At 43.5% G+C, this 17367-nt stretch overlaps 1 protein-coding gene across 1 annotated transcript; it reads left to right on the forward strand.

The window, feature by feature from the left end:
• Positions 1–12215: 12215 nt before the first annotated feature.
• On the forward strand, positions 12216–15746 carry LOC147441025 (uncharacterized). The gene is made up of 2 exons (XM_086483625.1): positions 12216–15192; positions 15288–15746. Exons 1-2 carry the CDS (start codon positions 14158–14160, stop codon positions 15618–15620), a joined length of 1368 nt encoding a protein of 455 aa, XP_086339751.1. The 5' UTR covers positions 12216–14157; the 3' UTR covers positions 15621–15746.
• Positions 15747–17367: the final 1621 nt, after the last annotated feature.

Here is a 17367-nt window from a genome sequence, read left to right on the forward strand (position 1 = left end):
TCCCTTGCTTTCATTGTTTTGGTGAGTGTTTTGAGCCTCTCTTACAATTCGTAAGTTCAGACTTTTCTAAGTATGGTTTGTCCTGTTTTGTGCTTCTTTTGGGTCGGTTGGGCTTCTTTCTGAGCATGATGTTCTGCGTATGTACATGGGATGGGAAAGCAGATCCATCGTGAGATTTTGAGGGAGGTGGCGTTGGAGTCATGCTGTGCTTTTGTAGATATGTATGCGAAGTCTGGAACCTTTGATTGGGGCAGTAGCCAGGCAGGAACCATGATGAGTGAGATATTGAGGCAGGGTTTGTTGGAGCATCATACTCTGCTGGTGATGCTTTTGTAGATATCTATGCGAAGTGTGGCACCTGGCATTGATTGATTGACAACGATCGCCCTTGAGTGTGAGCTGAGCTGGCCTAGACTTTCCAGTAGGGCATCAAATCACCATTTTTTAAATCTTAAGAGATGTTTTGGGCAAGTTCAACCACTCTTGACTGGTCTTGAATAGCTACTGTGTGTGGGCACCCTAACAATTGAAGTGACCTATGTGCGCATCCTCAAAGCTCGTGCTGTGATTGAATTTGCTAAGTGTGGTGCTGTTTGCCAAGTGCAATGTGTCCCTGGGAAGCTCCCTTGCAACACCGCATAATACAGGATATGCACAAAACAGCCAAGGTCAAGAAACTCTTGATTGTTATGAACCCTTGCAATGAGACGGCATTCTTCTAAATGAAGTCTGCTCCTTGAGAACAAGCCCCTTTGCCGGGCCTTCACCTCTACTCATTTCAATTTGCATCAATGGGGTGAGGTGATCTAATTCATGGACAAAAATCCACACTAAAGAGAACATGCTTATAGTAAAAAATATATCTTAGATTTGGGATTGACCTGGGTCCCTGCAAACGCCTTCAATACTCCAATTTTCCTTTGAGAATCTCAACCTCTCCCTTCCTAGGGCAAGTCCCTTATGAAAAATACTCCTCTGATCATATGGCATGAAAAATACTCCTGTGATCATATGGCATGACTTCCGTTTCACAAATTTTAGTTTGACTCAATATTTTCCTTTGTTTTAGTTTGATTTTAGCATGATGACTTCTAGTAGCACTCAAAACCTTGCACTTGTTTGTGCAGCCTTTTCTAATAGCTACCCACTTTTATCATGCACAATGCAAACATAGTATATCATACAATATCCCAAGCAACAATTCTTTTTGAAGTCACAATATTAATCACCTCATTTTGCTTGATTCCTCCAGCCACTAAAGAATGTCTCCAAGTGTCCAACTAGCACACTATAAGGATTACCCGCGAACTGTCTAGCTCATTAGGTTCACACTAATGTGCTATACCTTGTGACAGTACAGATTGTTGAGCTCATTGTGGTTAAAATACACTGTAAGCATAGTGTCTTCCACACATTTGAAACCACCAAACAAGGTAACAATTTCGTGATTCATTGATTTACTTTCCATATAGAGGAAAAGATTGTATACAAAACCCTTCTTCTACGCTTTGCTAAAGTTATCGAATGGGATAGGAAAGCCTTATTGATTTTCACTTGCTAGGTCACATGACTTATCTTCCATGGATTGATAATGTCTCAAACTCTTGAGCCACTACTCTCTTAGTTAAAGAGGAACTACTTAGCATTGGATTCTTGCATCAGTAAGGCTATGATTATTTGTACACACCTATATCTAGCATAGTAATTATCGTGTCTTCTTGCATCACCTAAGAAGTTCAATTGCCCATTTAATAATTTCTCCAATTGAGCCTCTAATTGTGCATGCAATCATTTGTTTGCCATCATTATCTCCCAAGTGTGCACTCAACTTCATACACGTAAGAAAATACAGTGACCATTCTCATGAAAGGTCTTTAGAATATATATGGATTATTGGAATTAGGGTTGTTGGGATTCACACACAACTTGGAGAAGATGAAGAAGTTCAAGGTACACAATTAGTCTAAAAAGTCTAAAAATTAGAAAGATAAGTTAGCCCTAGAGTGATAAGTGTATATACAATGCACGGGGGCAAAAGCCTTTTAGTGAGGGAAAAAGTATCCCGACAATCATAAGTGTGCTCACACACATCACTACCACATATATGGTAGTATGGATGTCCCTTATAAGCTATTTCTACTAGTATATGTTGAGTTGACCTGTAGCGATAATAACGGGTTGATGAATGCCTTATCTTTTCTATTGCACAAGGGCTCCTTATTAGTATTCTAGCATGACATGTGCTAACTTGATAGCATGGGTTAGCTTGAGTATAATTTCAATCTTTTATAGCACAATGATGACATGTTATGTATGTAGATCAAAACCACATCTCATGAATATGTGTTTTATACAAGACAAAGCACTACATTCAACTATATAGTTAGTATGTTTTCTCACAGTGATCCTGTGAAAATTGCATTAAGAAATGCTAAGTTAGCTATTGGACATGCCCAAAAAGTCCCTCCTACTCCCAGTACCTAAGCTCCTACCCTTACTCCCCTTGGTCTCCCTATATATGGTTCTAGAACATTCTTGGATAGGAAAAAAGGAAAAAAATGTAAAAACTTTCATTTTAATTCCTTTATAATATGAGAGTCAATTTGAGCATCCATTTTTTTCTACTTTATGCATATCCCATAGATTAATTCCACCTTTGTGATGTAGGATGGAATGTTAGCTTGGGTCTCTATCTAAGTTGCTGAGAAACCTCTCTATACTACCATGACTATCATTGACCTAGCACCATCCAAAGTGCGACATCCCTTCACTACCAAATGAATGTAGTGGCTTTGATTCTTGGGGCAGTGTGTACAACCAAATGGAGTTCCATAGAATCCCAAAGAATCCTAGGACATTGGTATTGTCCAACTCAAGACACAATTTATAAAGAGGCTCTAGCAAAATGGCAAAGGGGTGATTTTATGTAGCCAATAGTGCTACTATGAAAGGTTGACCACATTGAGAGCATGCACATTGATGTGGTTGCAAGTATGATCTTGTAGGGGCCACTACATGTAAAATCTATATATCGCGTGCAATCATTGAATGTTTATACAACCATTATTCTATTCAATCTGTAAATTCTTTTTGCCCCCCCCCCCCCCCCCCCCCCCCCCTCCCCTTCCGTTCGCCTTTCTCCATGTGAGAATGTAAACATGCACACCCCTAGTTGCAATGAGAACTCATTCTTAGTGTTCTCTCTATTTGTGTCAAAAACCTCTCTAGGCGACCACTTAGGGTTGACAATCTAGAAAGACACTATTTTTCTAGTGCACAAAATGTCTTAAGAACTTGCTAGCCCCTCATGTATGACACGATTTCATATGTGAACTCAACATTCGTTGACTCCTCATCATCTATAGACACATGCAACCCTCTTAGGATGATATCTTGAGCTGAAAAATAGATAATCTTTAGTCAAGTGCTCTCTCTCTCTCTCTCTTCCCCCCCCAAACCCCCCCCCCACAAAAATGTGGTCAAACCGTCTCAAGGAAACACATGAGGTTCAATGACTTATTTCTCTTGAATGTTATATTGTGTTTTGTGGGCATGTTGAGGGGATTTTCTTTATGTGTATGTGTATGTGTATGTGTGTGTGTGTGTGTGTGAGAGAGAGAGAGAGAGAGAGAGAGAGGGAGAGAGAATGGAGAAATATTTCAATTAATTGATTAATTGATTTCATTTTTAGAGGAGGCAGTAGAGACCTATGGCATATGTTTCTTGACATTGGACATTAGAGCATGGATGACATGCTGAACACAACTAGAAAAAGCATTTGTAGTGCACAATATCATGCTTAGACATATGCTAACACAACATGGTATTAACCTATCACCTTTGAGAAGGTAAGATTGTTTTCTTAAAAGTTCTCACACCTGGGTAATCCCAATACTAGGAAAGTGCAATAAACATTTTTCATTGTAATGTGGACCTTTTAAAGTCTTGAAGAAGATTGGGGACGTAGCTTATAAACTTGAGTTGCATGCACCATAGAAAGTGAGACATCCCTTCACTATCAAAATAGTGTGTACAACCAAATGGAGCTCCATAGAAACCCAAAGAATCCTAGGACATAGGGATTGTTTAAATCAAGACACAATTTATAAAGAGGCTCTATCAAAGTGGTGGAGGGGTAATTTTATACGGCCCATACTGCTATGCCAGGTTGACCAACATTGAGAGCATGCACATCCATGTGGTTGCAAGTATGATCTTGTGGAGGTTTGTACATGTAAAATCTATAAATCGCATGTAATCATTTACTATCTATACAACACGCCCCCCCCCCTCCCCAGACACCAAAACCATCTTTCCCCCACGCCTCGATAGTATGATAAAAAAGTAGGGGTGAGACCACACATGTCATAGTAGGTAGCAATATGTAGGGGTGAGGCCATATGTGTCGTAGTAGGTTGCAACCATGAGAATGTGGACATGCACAACCCTAATTATAACCTTGCAATGAGAACTCATTCTTAGTGTTCTCTCTTCATGCGTGTGGATACCCAAGCCTTGCTTCCTCTTGCCAGGTGTGTATGTAATGGTGGATACTTAGTGATATGCTAACATCTAAACAATATCCTAGCCAAAGGAAGCTCCTTCTGGGTCCAAAAATAATGAGATTATCCTTGGATCCAAAGGGTACGGTCAATATAGTTTGGTAAAGTAATGACCCACCGGGAAACTGTGGTACATGTGGTACATGCACGATGATCATACCATATAAAGTTCACTACAAGAGGTTGTGTGCTCTTGTGACGCTGTTAGCGACGGAAATACACTGGGTTTTTATGACCCCCGGCGTCGCTAAAACCGTCGCTAATAGCGTCGCTATAAGCGTCGCTATATAGAGACGCTCATAGCGACAGTTATAGCGACGTTTACACAGAAGTCTATAGCGACGCTCATAGCGACGCTACAGAGCCATAAATAGCGACGGTTATAGCGACGCTCGAGAGAAATTTTTTTGCATGCACCCCATATAGAGTAGTAGCATCTTGATGCTCGTCTGGCACCACCGCAGCGGCTTCTGATTGAGCATCTTCTCTGATCTCCTCCATTGATGCCGTTGTGATTGGCACATGGTAGCCTTCATACGTCCTTGCACTACGAGGGGCTACCTCTATGACGTACCACCAGTTTGATGTAGACTTTGTAGGATGAAATATCACCTACCAGAGCCACATAACTTACATGAGAGCTTTCAAGCACATAACTTGTAAAAGGGGGATGTTAACTATTTACATACTTACTTGTTCACAATGCTCGGGTAGTACGAAAGTGTCTCTTAGGTCAGTCCATTTCTTAGTAGAATCCACCTCAAGAAAACCAAACTCTCCTCTACGCACAGTAGCGTTGCGACCCTCCATGATTATCTTGAACCATTGCACGTCGAACAAGTCGACAAAAAATCCTCTGTACTCGATCCTCAAAATCTCTTGTAGCGTGCCGAAGTAAGTGAGTCCCGCCACCACAGGATCTGCATCAGAGGAACGTTGTCGACTAGACTGTTCAAATTTTGCCATGATTCCACAATCTTGAGTAAAACGCTTTTTGTCGATCCGTTCCACCTTAAAATGTCGACCTTTACACCATGCTGCTGTGTATGACTTATACTACAACGAACAAAGATTATGAGTGGCCGTTCAAACGTTTAGAAATAAAGTCACTAGCTAGTCGTACATTGCAAACTTACCTTGGTCGCGCAACCCTGAGAGTACTTCCACTCTTCCTCAGTCACTTCGTCACCACATTGTTGTGCGCTTTTCAATTGGTTGTGCAACCATCTTAAGCTCATGAATGTTGGTAGGCTCTCCAGACCCGTCGGATAGTGCATCGGTGGTCGTCTTCCCCGTCTCCACTCGATTCGTGCCCTCTGTCGCTCTTGCTTTGCATCCTCATATTGTGAAATCCACTATTGCATCACTGGATTGTGAAGCATGCAAAATCGGTTGATTTTAGCCTCTAGATCTTCCATCATCTTCTTCTCAACACCGAGATTGCACATGACAATCCCAGATATGCGCTCATCATCTATGGTTCGCCATAGCGTGTCCCAGGCTTTATCAAATCCGTCTAGCCACTCTCCAATGTACACTAGGGACTCTAATACCAACCAACCTTCTGCCATGCTACCCTCCGGACGTGCCTTTTGACGCACATATCCCTTACGCGTTTTCATGAAACGTTCTAAGAAGAACATCCATCTGGAATGAACTATGCCAGCTATTTCCACCTCATCAACTATGTGAACAAGAAGATGCACTTGAATGGTTAGCATGGTAGTAGGAAAATGTTTCTCAAACATGCACACAAGCTCCGCAGCATTTAGTTTGGCGAATGGTATGGAGTCTACGTTGATCTCCTTTTGTGAGATCCATTGCATCAGCTTTGCAAGTTTGTAGATTGTGTTACGGATGTCGAGAGACAAACATCCCTCAATGGCAACCGGTAAAATAAACTGTAAAGTATGTGCAACAATGATATTAAAGTCCACATTTTATGCAATGATATTAAAGTCCACTATGAACGTACCTGACACATTTTATGCCAATCGTGTGACTTCAAACCGGTAAGCTTTCCTTCTTTAGTAAAACACGTTCGGAGCGAGTGCATTACGTCAGTGGGGGTCCGCAAAGATCGAATGGTCTCTTTTACTTTGCGTTCTTGGGCTCCTGTGAAAATCCATGGTGCTTTAGGGAGTTTTATCGATCCATCAGACGCTGTTTGCGGCCAATATTGCTCCATACGATCCACATTTCTAAGGTCAACTCTGGCTCCCAAAGTATCTTTCTTGCCGGTCAGATGGTCCCATAGTAGATTATCCACATTCTTGAATATGTGCATTGGATCGAGCAAGTGATTGATCATGAGTCGGGGCCAGTATGGTAACTCGTACCATAGAGATAGTCTCTTCATCCCTGGAGGCAATCCGTCATCGCACATCTCCTTCTGCTCTAACCATGCTTGTGCAGATATCCTTGGTGGCTCTCTTCCCAAAAAGCCGTTGCGTAACACATGATTCTCTGGAAGATACGCTTGATGACCTTCGTAGATTTGCTTCTTCAGTGAGGGCGCCCTACGTGCATTCAGTCTAGGTCCACATGTGACACATGCTCTGTATCCGCTTGTTTGAAGCCCTGCATGTATACACATGATAATAGATCAACTATAGGAAAAAACAAGATTTACAGTGTCTGAGTGAGGAGTGTCAATAGATCACCTGAGCATTCTGTTAGCCCGGGATAGTCATGCATGGTCCATATTAGAATGCCTCTGATCAAAGCATTCCGTCGTCCTGTGTGTCGGCTCATATCCACCACCTCTATGCCAATCCCCAATTGTTTTAGCTCTTCCAATAGTGGACGAAGATACACATCCATATTCTCCACTTTATATCGCCCTGGCACAATCAAGCTTAGCCATAGGTGCTCCTTCTTTGTAGTCAACCACGGGGGAATGTTGTAGTTGACGATGACAACGGGCCATACACTGTAAGATGTTGATCTTTGACCAAATGGATTTACGCCATCCATAGCCAGGCCTAAGCGCAAATTTCGAGCTTCCCTGGAAAAATCCAACCATGTTCCATCTATATTTTTCCAGGCTGCGCAATCTGTAGGAATTCGTAGCACACCATCCGAAGATTTATTCTCCTCATGCCATGATGCTAGGGCGGCCATGGACTTACATTCAAAGAAATGCTTGATGCGAGGAAGCAGAGGAAAATGTCGCAAAACCTTTTGTGGAATTTTTGTCCCGTGGAGATCTACTTGATATCTTTCGGAATCACATTTCGGACACTTCTCCATGTCTATGTATTCCCCTCTGAAAAGAATGCAGTCATTAGGACAAGCGTGGATAGAATTGTAATCCATCCCCAAGTTTCGCAAAATCTTTCTTGCTTCATCTCGGGAATCTGGCATCACATTGTCAGCTGGTAGTATGTGCTCTTTAAGCAATCTACACAACATAAAAATACGATACAGTCGTGTAAAAATCTATCAGATCATTATACATTTAGAGTTTTATTAAAGTAAACTAATTGTAATAGATCACCTGAAAAGCGCTGTGACGCTAGTGTCACTCCATCCAAACTTTGCCTGCATGTTGAGAAGAACCAGGAGTGCTTTCAATCTACACATATGTGCTCCATTATACAATGGCGTATCGGCTTCACTTTTCATATCATCATAGATAAGCCTTTCTGAATCCATGATCGTCTCGATCATTTCATCAATTTCGGGCTCAAACATTGCTTCGTTGGGAATGTACTTTGCATGATCATCCCCCGAGCTGTCAGAGGCTACATCTTGTGGCCTCACATATGCTGCTTGACCAAAGCGCCTGCGAACACGTCTATTGGGTTGCAAGATTGCTGCTTGTTGGCCAGCGTCAGAGTCCGACGAGTTATAATTGGCAACAAATCGATCTATAATAGATGGATCAAACTCGCCAAATTCGCGAACGTGCTACAAAGAAACACGTCTTGTCCGTCGCACAGCATGCTTGCATTGATTACAAGGACATAAGACCCTCGTTGAGAGATAGGTGTTTCGGTTGGACGGTCCCACATCCTCGTCACTACTCATAATGAGGATAAAAATCTTATAACCTGGACAACAAATTTAATATTCTATTGGCATTCTTCGTCTTATGTCTCTCTCTCTCTCTCTCTCTTTTTCTCTCTCTACCTCACATTCTCTAGTCATGTCCAATCCCCGCACACCTCAGTCTAGAGGTGCACGGAGATCAAAACCACCGGGTTATAATCTCGTCTTTATTGGTCAATACCTATATTTGTGGGTACAAGAAATCTACAGACCCACGTCTACATGATACTGCATGTAGTGGACAAAACCCCTAGCAGTGAGGGAGAGGGCGGATGATCAGGCTCGATGGGGGCAATGCTAATGTGCAAGTCTGGTTGGCCTGCACCTCCCTCTCTGTCTCTCTTTGATTTTTCACTTGGGCACTAGTCCGGCTAGAGGGTGTTGGTCGCAACAGTTATCAGGATGAGGGCATGAAAAAGGAGACGGAGACCCTGCAAGGGGTCCAGAGGAAGAAGAGGGACACTCAGGGGGCGAGGGGTTGAGGTGACCAACGATGGTGGAGGTTTGGTAGTGCAAGGAAGATGAAAAGAGGGCTGATTAGGCTAATGCTGCAAAGAAGTCAGGAGCGCGAGTGGCCGAAGCGGGTGTTTGCTTTTGCCTTCGAATTGAAGATTCGAAAAGGAACTCGCTGAGTTAATTAATGGGTTTGGTGAAAATAGACCCAGTAGGTAGTCCATAGTATGAATCCAACGAAAACCTCTTCAAGAGACCACTTAGGGGTGACAATCTAAAAAGACACTATATTTTTTTTGGTGCACAAAATGTCTTAAGAACTTGCTAGCCCTTCTATAATTGGATCCTAGCCCCTCATGTATGACATAATTTCATATGTGAACTCAACATTCATTGACTCCTCATCATCTATAGACACATGCAACCCGCTTTAGCATAATATGTTGAGCTAAGAAAAATAAATTTATTAATCAAGTGCTCTCTCTCTCTCTCTCTCTCTCTCTCTCTCTCTCTCCATGTGGTCAAACCATCTCTGAAATCATATGAGAATTACAAATGTTGTGAAAACAATATTTGTGTTTGATGTAATAATCATCAAACTCTATCAATAGAGATATATGTAGATAGACCATACTCTCTATGTACATATATCATACGGGAATTACAAACATTGTGTTAAAAATGTATAAGATTGATGTGATTTAAGTCTTGTAATAACAATGAATGCATGCCTCAACAACTAGAGAAAGGTGCTTTAAAACCATTATTCATGGGTGTCTACTTAGAATGGGTGTCGACGCGGGGCTGTATTGTGCGATTTGCATCGAAACCCATGGCTGCTCTGTTCTAGCTTATGTGTGTAGATGAGGACACAGAGAGGAGCACGATAAGCAGCAAATCAAGACTGGCTTTAATACATTGATCGCAACTCACGTGCTACTGGTGGAGTTATTTTGATCGACTCCTGCGCCCTACAGAAAATGAAGGCCTCTCATGTTTTCGCCATCGCTTAGGTTCACCCAAGCCTGCTGCTCTCGTCCCACTGACCCGCCAGTCCATGCTGAGGACGATTATTGTCTCCTAGATAATAATCGCCATTATTATTAGCTGAAGCCTTCATTTCTTTTCTTTCGTTAACCTAAGCTCATGTTTTCTCACTTAGTCTCTCAAAGCCCTTGACAACGATTATTATCACCTTGCCAAATGATTATTGTCTTTTTGCTTTTTTGCCTAAAAGGGGTTGTTTGCCTTTAAGGTCTCGAGCCGGGAGAGGAGGGCACTATTTGCTTGATAGAGCCTTTCGGCCTTCAAAATCTGCAGCTTAACCAAGTTGTGTAAAGTCGGGACACTTGCTAATGGAACTCGACGTTCTAGCCGCAAGTGAGGACATTGTCAAATTTTCACAGATGTTAGCGGCGGGGAAAAGCTCCGGAATAGAGCTAGCCGTGCCAATGGAAGTAGGCGGTGGCTCCGTCTGGAGACCAATGCAGGATACGAAAATGTCAGGCCCCGGCTCGCCAAAGGTCTCAACCGTGACAGAGGAAAAAATTGTCCCGACTGAAAAAGTTCCCTCTGAGCAAACAAGAGAGAAAATGGGCTCAGCGCAAGGGTTCAAATTCAAGGTAAAAACCCTCAAAGACGGGGTTCCTCAGGGTTCCATATGTGCGAACGAAAATAAAGCGTCACGTGCATCTGCTACTTGCAGGCCAGGTATATCGTTTGCTAGCATACTCAAGGGGCCTAATGTAGACGGCTGGATAGTCACTATGTGGGAACGTCTTCTTAGAAGATGGGCAACGAATTACTTAGTAATTACTATGGTAATTACTACAGTAAACCCGAAGTGTATAAATAGGGCCCATTACATTGTTATCAGGGGGCAATTGTTATCGCTTGGGTTAGCGCTTTGACTATAATTGTTCTTGAGAATCATTGGCAGTACGGTATTGCCGGCTGTACTTTTTCTCTGTAATCATATCCGTTGTAATCTTGATCTGTAATCCCAATCATGGCATATATTTTAGTTATACTTACTTCTCATCCAGTCTTCTGAATCTGAGTCTGAATCTGAACCTTATTCCAGTACCTAAGTCCGATCCTGATTTCAGTACCCACATTCCAGTTTAGTCTCTGATTCCTGTTCAGTCTGCTATCTGAAATCTTCCCATACTAGTAGCTGAAATCTTTCAACACTAGAATTAGCTGTCTCAAGAGATCAGCTCCAATTCCATTTTGGCGATCACGGTGGCTCGAGCTGAAGCTCGTTGACTGAAAGACTCTTCTCCCAGTTGAAGTTTTCAGCAATGGCACCAAAATTCAACCGTGGTCGAAAATCTACCATTCGTGTGGACCCCATTCCTGAAGGGTCAGGAAGAGAGTCTGACCCAAAGCAAGAGAAGATGACTGACACTGAGGCTCAGGAGGAGCATAGTCAGGCTGATGAGGCGCAGGACTCAGAACACTCTAGTCATTCTCGATGCCGACGGGCAGAACGGGAAGACAGAAGGCAAAGAGTTCCAAGAGTTCTCAGTCTCGCTAGAGAGATGAGCATACCAAGGGCAGTAAGGGAAGTCACCATACTTCTAGCAGACAAAACAGAGAAGACACTGATACTGAGACAGAGACAGAGATTGATTGGGATGCTGAAACTGACAATTGCAAGAAGGCTCCCAAGCGTCATTCTGAAGCCAAGAAGAGAAGTGGCAAGATCAATAGTAATCGAAATGATTACACAGCTTCCCTGAATATTTCCTTTCCAATATTCAAAGCGGGAAAAAGGATGATCCAGATGTTCACATACAAGCTTTCGAGCAGTATGCTGAACTAAAAAACATTGATCATTAGGAAAAATATGGACTCTCCTTGGGCCTTTTTGATTAGTGAAGGATTAAGGGAGAACCAATGAGAAGGCTCTTGGGATATCACCTAGAGGGGGCAGGAATGGTAGGGGTGCAGCCTAATTGTCTCCCTCTTCAATGCTTGGTTCTTAGAGAGAGGTGGGAGGTAGGCTGGGGGGGGGGGGGGTAAATAGGAGGAGAGAGGTGTCATAAAAGAGGGAGGGACCCCCCAAAAAAAAAACGCCATGCTTAAAAACCCATTTGCCTTCAAAACTACCCCAAAACATAAACTAACTTAAAAAAGTCAATTTTTCCCCCCAAAATCCACTTTTCTCTCTCTCCCTCATTACTTTTCTCTCCCACACTCTCCCTCTTCTCCCTCCTCCCATTCTCTCTCTACAGTCAAGGCAGCCATAGCCAAAAGCTTTCCACCACTCTCTTCCTCTCTCTCCATAGCTCCCCCTTCTCTCACACCTCCATCAACCCTCTACAATCCCACACTCCATAGCCCACAGCTCCACTATCCTCTCTACCTCTCTACCTCTCACTCCTCTCTTTCTCTATCTCCACTGTCAAAGCCACCATAGCCACCATAGGAATCTTACCTCACCCTCCCCTCAGCTCCTCATTCTCTCTCCACAGTACTCAACTCTTTCAAATCCCTTCCTAAGCCCAACTTCCCAAGCATGTCCACGCATAGACGGCCCAAACCAGAGATAGAGGAGATTGTGTTGCACAACACAAAAGACTCAGAGGGGGTATGGATCCCACAAGTGTTCAAGAAGGGTGCATGGATCTACATGCAACCGTCACGTGCTGGACCTCATCGCGTACGGTGTCGAGGCGTATTGGAATGTCATTGGAAGGGCCGGCTATTGACATTCAAAGAAACAAAGTCCGGAATGGTGACCATCGTGCAACACGTCTACAGTGCAGCTGAGCTCCACCTCAAGAGAGCTTCCACTCAATTTGCACCTCATTGTAAGTTTTCATGGTTTAGCTATCCCATGCATATGTCATGTTTACGTTTATGTGATCATTATGTTTAATTAAGGACATTTGTAAAGATGTTTTTCCATCCAGCTTAGTTGAGGAGCAGCCGCTTGAGTGCCTCTCAGGCACGTTCATGGTTGTGCATGCTCACATTGGGGAGCTTATGTTTCCTAATGTTTCATCGAAAAAACTTACCGAGCAGCAAATATTCATGTACTCCCACAAGTACGTGGTGCCGAAGTCAAGCCAAAGCTATGGTAGGTTAGAAGCCGTGGAGACACCCTCATTGCAGAGTGCAAAATGGACAACTCCAGACCATTGGGCTTTGCTTTCTTTCAAGCGCAAGGTGCTGCAAGATTTCCAAGGGTCCCTAAAGTTTGGTAAGGCAACCAGATCGGTGGGTCTCAGTTGGCATTGTCCCATTCATTTGTTTGTGCATGCATTCCGCTCTCTACCGATTGTAGAAACACCAACAATGTTTGTTTACAAAGAAGTTGTCATAGATGCAATGGACACCATTCTAGGTGTCAATTGGGGCTATGTTGACGGTTTGCATGATGGTGACCGTTATAAGTGCAATGTGTCCCCCACACAGCTTTACCTTCGGTATTTGAAAGCAAGGTGCACCTTGTATGCACGGTTTAGCTATGAGAGGTGGATGCACAAACGTGGCAAATGGATACCCTTGTAGCTGACAGCCGAAGAGATTCAATCCTTTGAAATTCGTGTCCGCATGCCCAATAACGAGGTGGAGGTGGCTGCAGTGAATCCGCATTGGACTCTTGCCAATCTTCGGGAACACTTTGTCATAATGGGATTCGAGGATGTCGGTAATGCAAGTTTCAAACTAGAACAACGCAAGGTCTGCTTTGTGCTTCCTTAGCTACCTTTTCTTATTTTCTGTGGGTTTTTGTATTTTGATTGCCCATTTTTGGTTGTATAGATTGGAAGGCGGATGGAGGCCACTATGCTTGTTTACAAAGATTGGGCTACAAACGAAATCATCTTGTCTAAGTGAATTGGCTTGTAACTTTAATCGTTTATATATTGGATATTTTATTAAAGATTTTGAAAAGTTTTAAGGTGTTGTACTTGATTTTGTACTTGAGTTTTAAGGTGGTGTAAATTTATTTTTTAAATCCATATTTTTTTTTTCGAGATAGAATATGTTTATATAAGGAGGACCACCTCTTCATTTCACCATTTTCATCCCAGCATTGCAGAGAGACCTAGCATACCCAATCACGCAAAGAGAAGACATGGCTGCTACTAGTGCTTTAGATGCATTCCTTACTGAGGTTGGGCATGCAAATCGCCCTGAGCTTCAAGCATTTTTCACAACCCAACCCGATTTGGAAACCACCTTGACCCTCCACTCTCAATCTCTTGAGCACATTACTTCATACATTTCCACGTGCATGGGGAGATTCATTGTTGAGTTACCAAACCGACCAGGGCAATGGGTCCCTGAAGGCCTTCTCCACCACATCTACCAAGGGGACAGGCCATTTCATCAACGGCTTGCATGCTTTGCCACCATAGCACAACCCGCCGGACAATATGTGCGGCTTGAAGCTGATGATGTGCGAGCAATGCGTAAGGGAAGGATTGGAAACACTTTTTCCTCTGTTCAGGCCATAATGATCTTCCTCCTTCACGAGTGCCCATCAGGCCCTGACGTAGCGCTACCTCACTTGCAGATCGGCGGGGTATTGGCTGATGTGAAGGACCCCAAGCCCACGGCCATTGACTCATCCGCAGAGGAGAGGACGCTTGCCTTGACCTACCCTGTAGGGATTCAAGGCCTCTTGGAGGCCTCTCCATCAGTCGGTTCATCCTCGGGACCGCCAGAAGGAACCACCACTCGGGATGCCATCCCTGAGGTAGAGATTACCCGCTTCTCCTCCATTGTGGTGGGTGGGGAGGAGTTTGTGTTTATGCACGATCTGGAGAAATCCTTTGAGCTTCGCATGGATGAGTGTTTCGCCATCCTCGATGCCCATGGAAAGTTTGAGCTTGATACCACCACCTCCCATGACGATGATCTCCTACTGCCCATGGGGAATACTTTGGCGGACACAGCGGCGATCGCACAAGATGAGGTGGCAGCGGCCGAGCAGGCCAAGGTCTCTGAGGAGGAGTTTGTGGCCGTGCAAGCCATGTGTTTGGCTAAACGCGCAAGAGTGGATTCACCACCACCTGCTGCAACACCTGTTTTGCTTGATCCAAAGGGGAAGTCAAGCGTAGATCTTTACTTGCACCCGGATGCCGATGAGGAGGATCGTAGACAAGAGGTATAGATGCTCACTTACATTTGATTGTTACAAATGATTTTGTTAATGTTATATCATAATTCTGTGCCATATCTCAGAAAACCTATGTTCTGCAGGATGTTCTAGAGGTTGACGCCTGGGCGCAACGGTCAGGGGGGAGGAGGACGCCGTTCGGACCACAAGCGGCACTTGCTCACTACTTCGGCACACTTCCCACTGGTGTCGTGGTGTTTGTCCATGCCGACTACTCTCCCAATGGTCACTACAACATTTTTGCTCTCCGCTCACTCTCCAAGGCGTTGTGTTTAACAACACTTGCCCAAACGGCCAACCTTGTAGTGCTTGTAAAGAAAGATTTTGCAATATCCACTTTCGGTGTAAAATTTCGCGGGCGCCTTATTGCCCATGTCCGCATGAACCAAGCTGTAGGGGTTAATGACACCCAATAAATCACAACCACTTTACTTAATAGGGAGCCACCCCAAAAGGCCAAGCGCCAGAAAATTGTAATTAGAAAGATCCTAAAGCAAAAGCCGGATATCATGTAAAGCATTGATTTCTTTAATGAAACTACTTTTTGCTGTCTATGACTCTCTTTCTTGCAAGGTTTTGAATTTCTTATATGTTGGGCTTCCATTGTGTATGAGAAGCACCATAATTTTTGCTATGACTACTAAAGGGTTTGGCAGGCATTAAAATTTAAAAAATGAATACTTTTTTATATTTAGGCTTCCAAAGTTATGTATGTGCCTAGTGAAGGGCTTGGAAGTCCCTAAACAATGCTGCCACAAGGGCGCGCATTAGGGTTTTCCATCAGCAGATGAAGTGTGCAAATGCGCACCCTTGTGGCAGATGAAATTGGACACATCTAAGAGCATACCCAAGTACAAAACAGAGTGACAAGGCATTAATACCCAGTTGCAAAAGAGAAACACATGGATACCCAGGTAACCTTAAGCCCATCTTGCCCCAGATACCTAAAGATGTATTAACAAACCACAAAACTGTGGCAATATCTAAACCCTTCTTGGAGAATAGGACCATATCCAGTTACAAAACAGAGTGAGAAGACAATAATACCCAGCTGCAAAACAGGAAGACATGGATACCCAGGTAACCTTAAGCCCATCTTGCCCCAGATACCTAAAGTTGTATTAACAAACCACAAGAGTAAACTTTGTGGCAATATCTAAGCCCTTTCTGGAGTTTAGGACTGACATGGACTAAGGGGGGATGAATTCCAACAGCATCTATGCTAATTGAAGCATTGAAGCAAACAAAACATACTTATTGCTTGTCAAAATTGTCTGGAAACCACTGGAGAGTGTCAGCAAAGCACTAGGAGAGACTGCCACAAGGGCGCGCATAATGTCCATCCATAGGCCTCTGGAAGCCCCAAATGCGCGCCCTTGTGGTAGCCAACTTGGGGGCATTCCAAGCCATTTTGAACACTTTGTAGATGTTTTTGCCATGCAATAGTGAGTCACATAGCATGGATACATCAGGAAGTGCATGCCCCACTTAGCCAAGGTGCTAAACGTAGGCAATTTTTCACAATAACAAGCTAATGGCTACATACATACAATAGAAGGTAGACAAAACTTGAACCACTGCTACATTGCATGGTGCAGAATTAAAACAATACAATGCGCACTGGGGTATACAATAAAAGACGCTTATATTGAAATTCTTCCCAATACAATGCACAGAGTGGGATATAGAATCAAAAGACGCTTGTATTCAAATTCTTCCCAATCTTGGAGTTCCGTAAATACAAAAAGGTTGATGCCTAATTACAAGCTACTCCTCATGGCGCAAACGGCGAGCAAGCTGCATATCCTTGGGCATAATGGTTACACGCTTTGCATGGATGGCACAGAGGTTAGAATCCTCGAATATGCCAGTTAAATATTGCTCTGCTGCCTCTTGGACTGCCTCTATGGCCACGGCGCCCATCCGAAACTGAGTGTTGTACAATTGCAAAACCTCCCTGCATAGCCTTGCAAAAGGGGCCCTCCGAATCAAGAGCTCGGTGCTCTTTTGATAGTGTTGAATCTCCGCAAAAGCACGGCTACGCTTTCGTACCTTCTGAGGTCGACGTGGAGGTGCATTTTTGGCACGAGTCGGGGCAGCTTGCTTCCTCTTCTTGTAGACAATGCTCTTTCTCTTTTTTTTCTACACAGGCACTTCCAACAC

Source organism: Adiantum capillus-veneris, chromosome 15, assembly GCF_014529385.1.
Source record: "Adiantum capillus-veneris isolate H3 chromosome 15, ASM1452938v2, whole genome shotgun sequence".
NCBI classification, from domain to species: domain Eukaryota; kingdom Viridiplantae; phylum Streptophyta; class Polypodiopsida; order Polypodiales; family Pteridaceae; genus Adiantum; species Adiantum capillus-veneris.

Coding starts and splice junctions, on each gene's coding strand:
- LOC147441025 (XM_086483625.1), top strand. CDS start 14,158: ATGGCTGCTACTAGTGCTTTAGATGCATTCCTTACTGAGGTTGGGCAT. Junction 15,193..15,287: donor AGGAGGATCGTAGACAAGAG/GTATAGATGCTC, acceptor TATGTTCTGCAG/GATGTTCTAGAGGTTGACGC.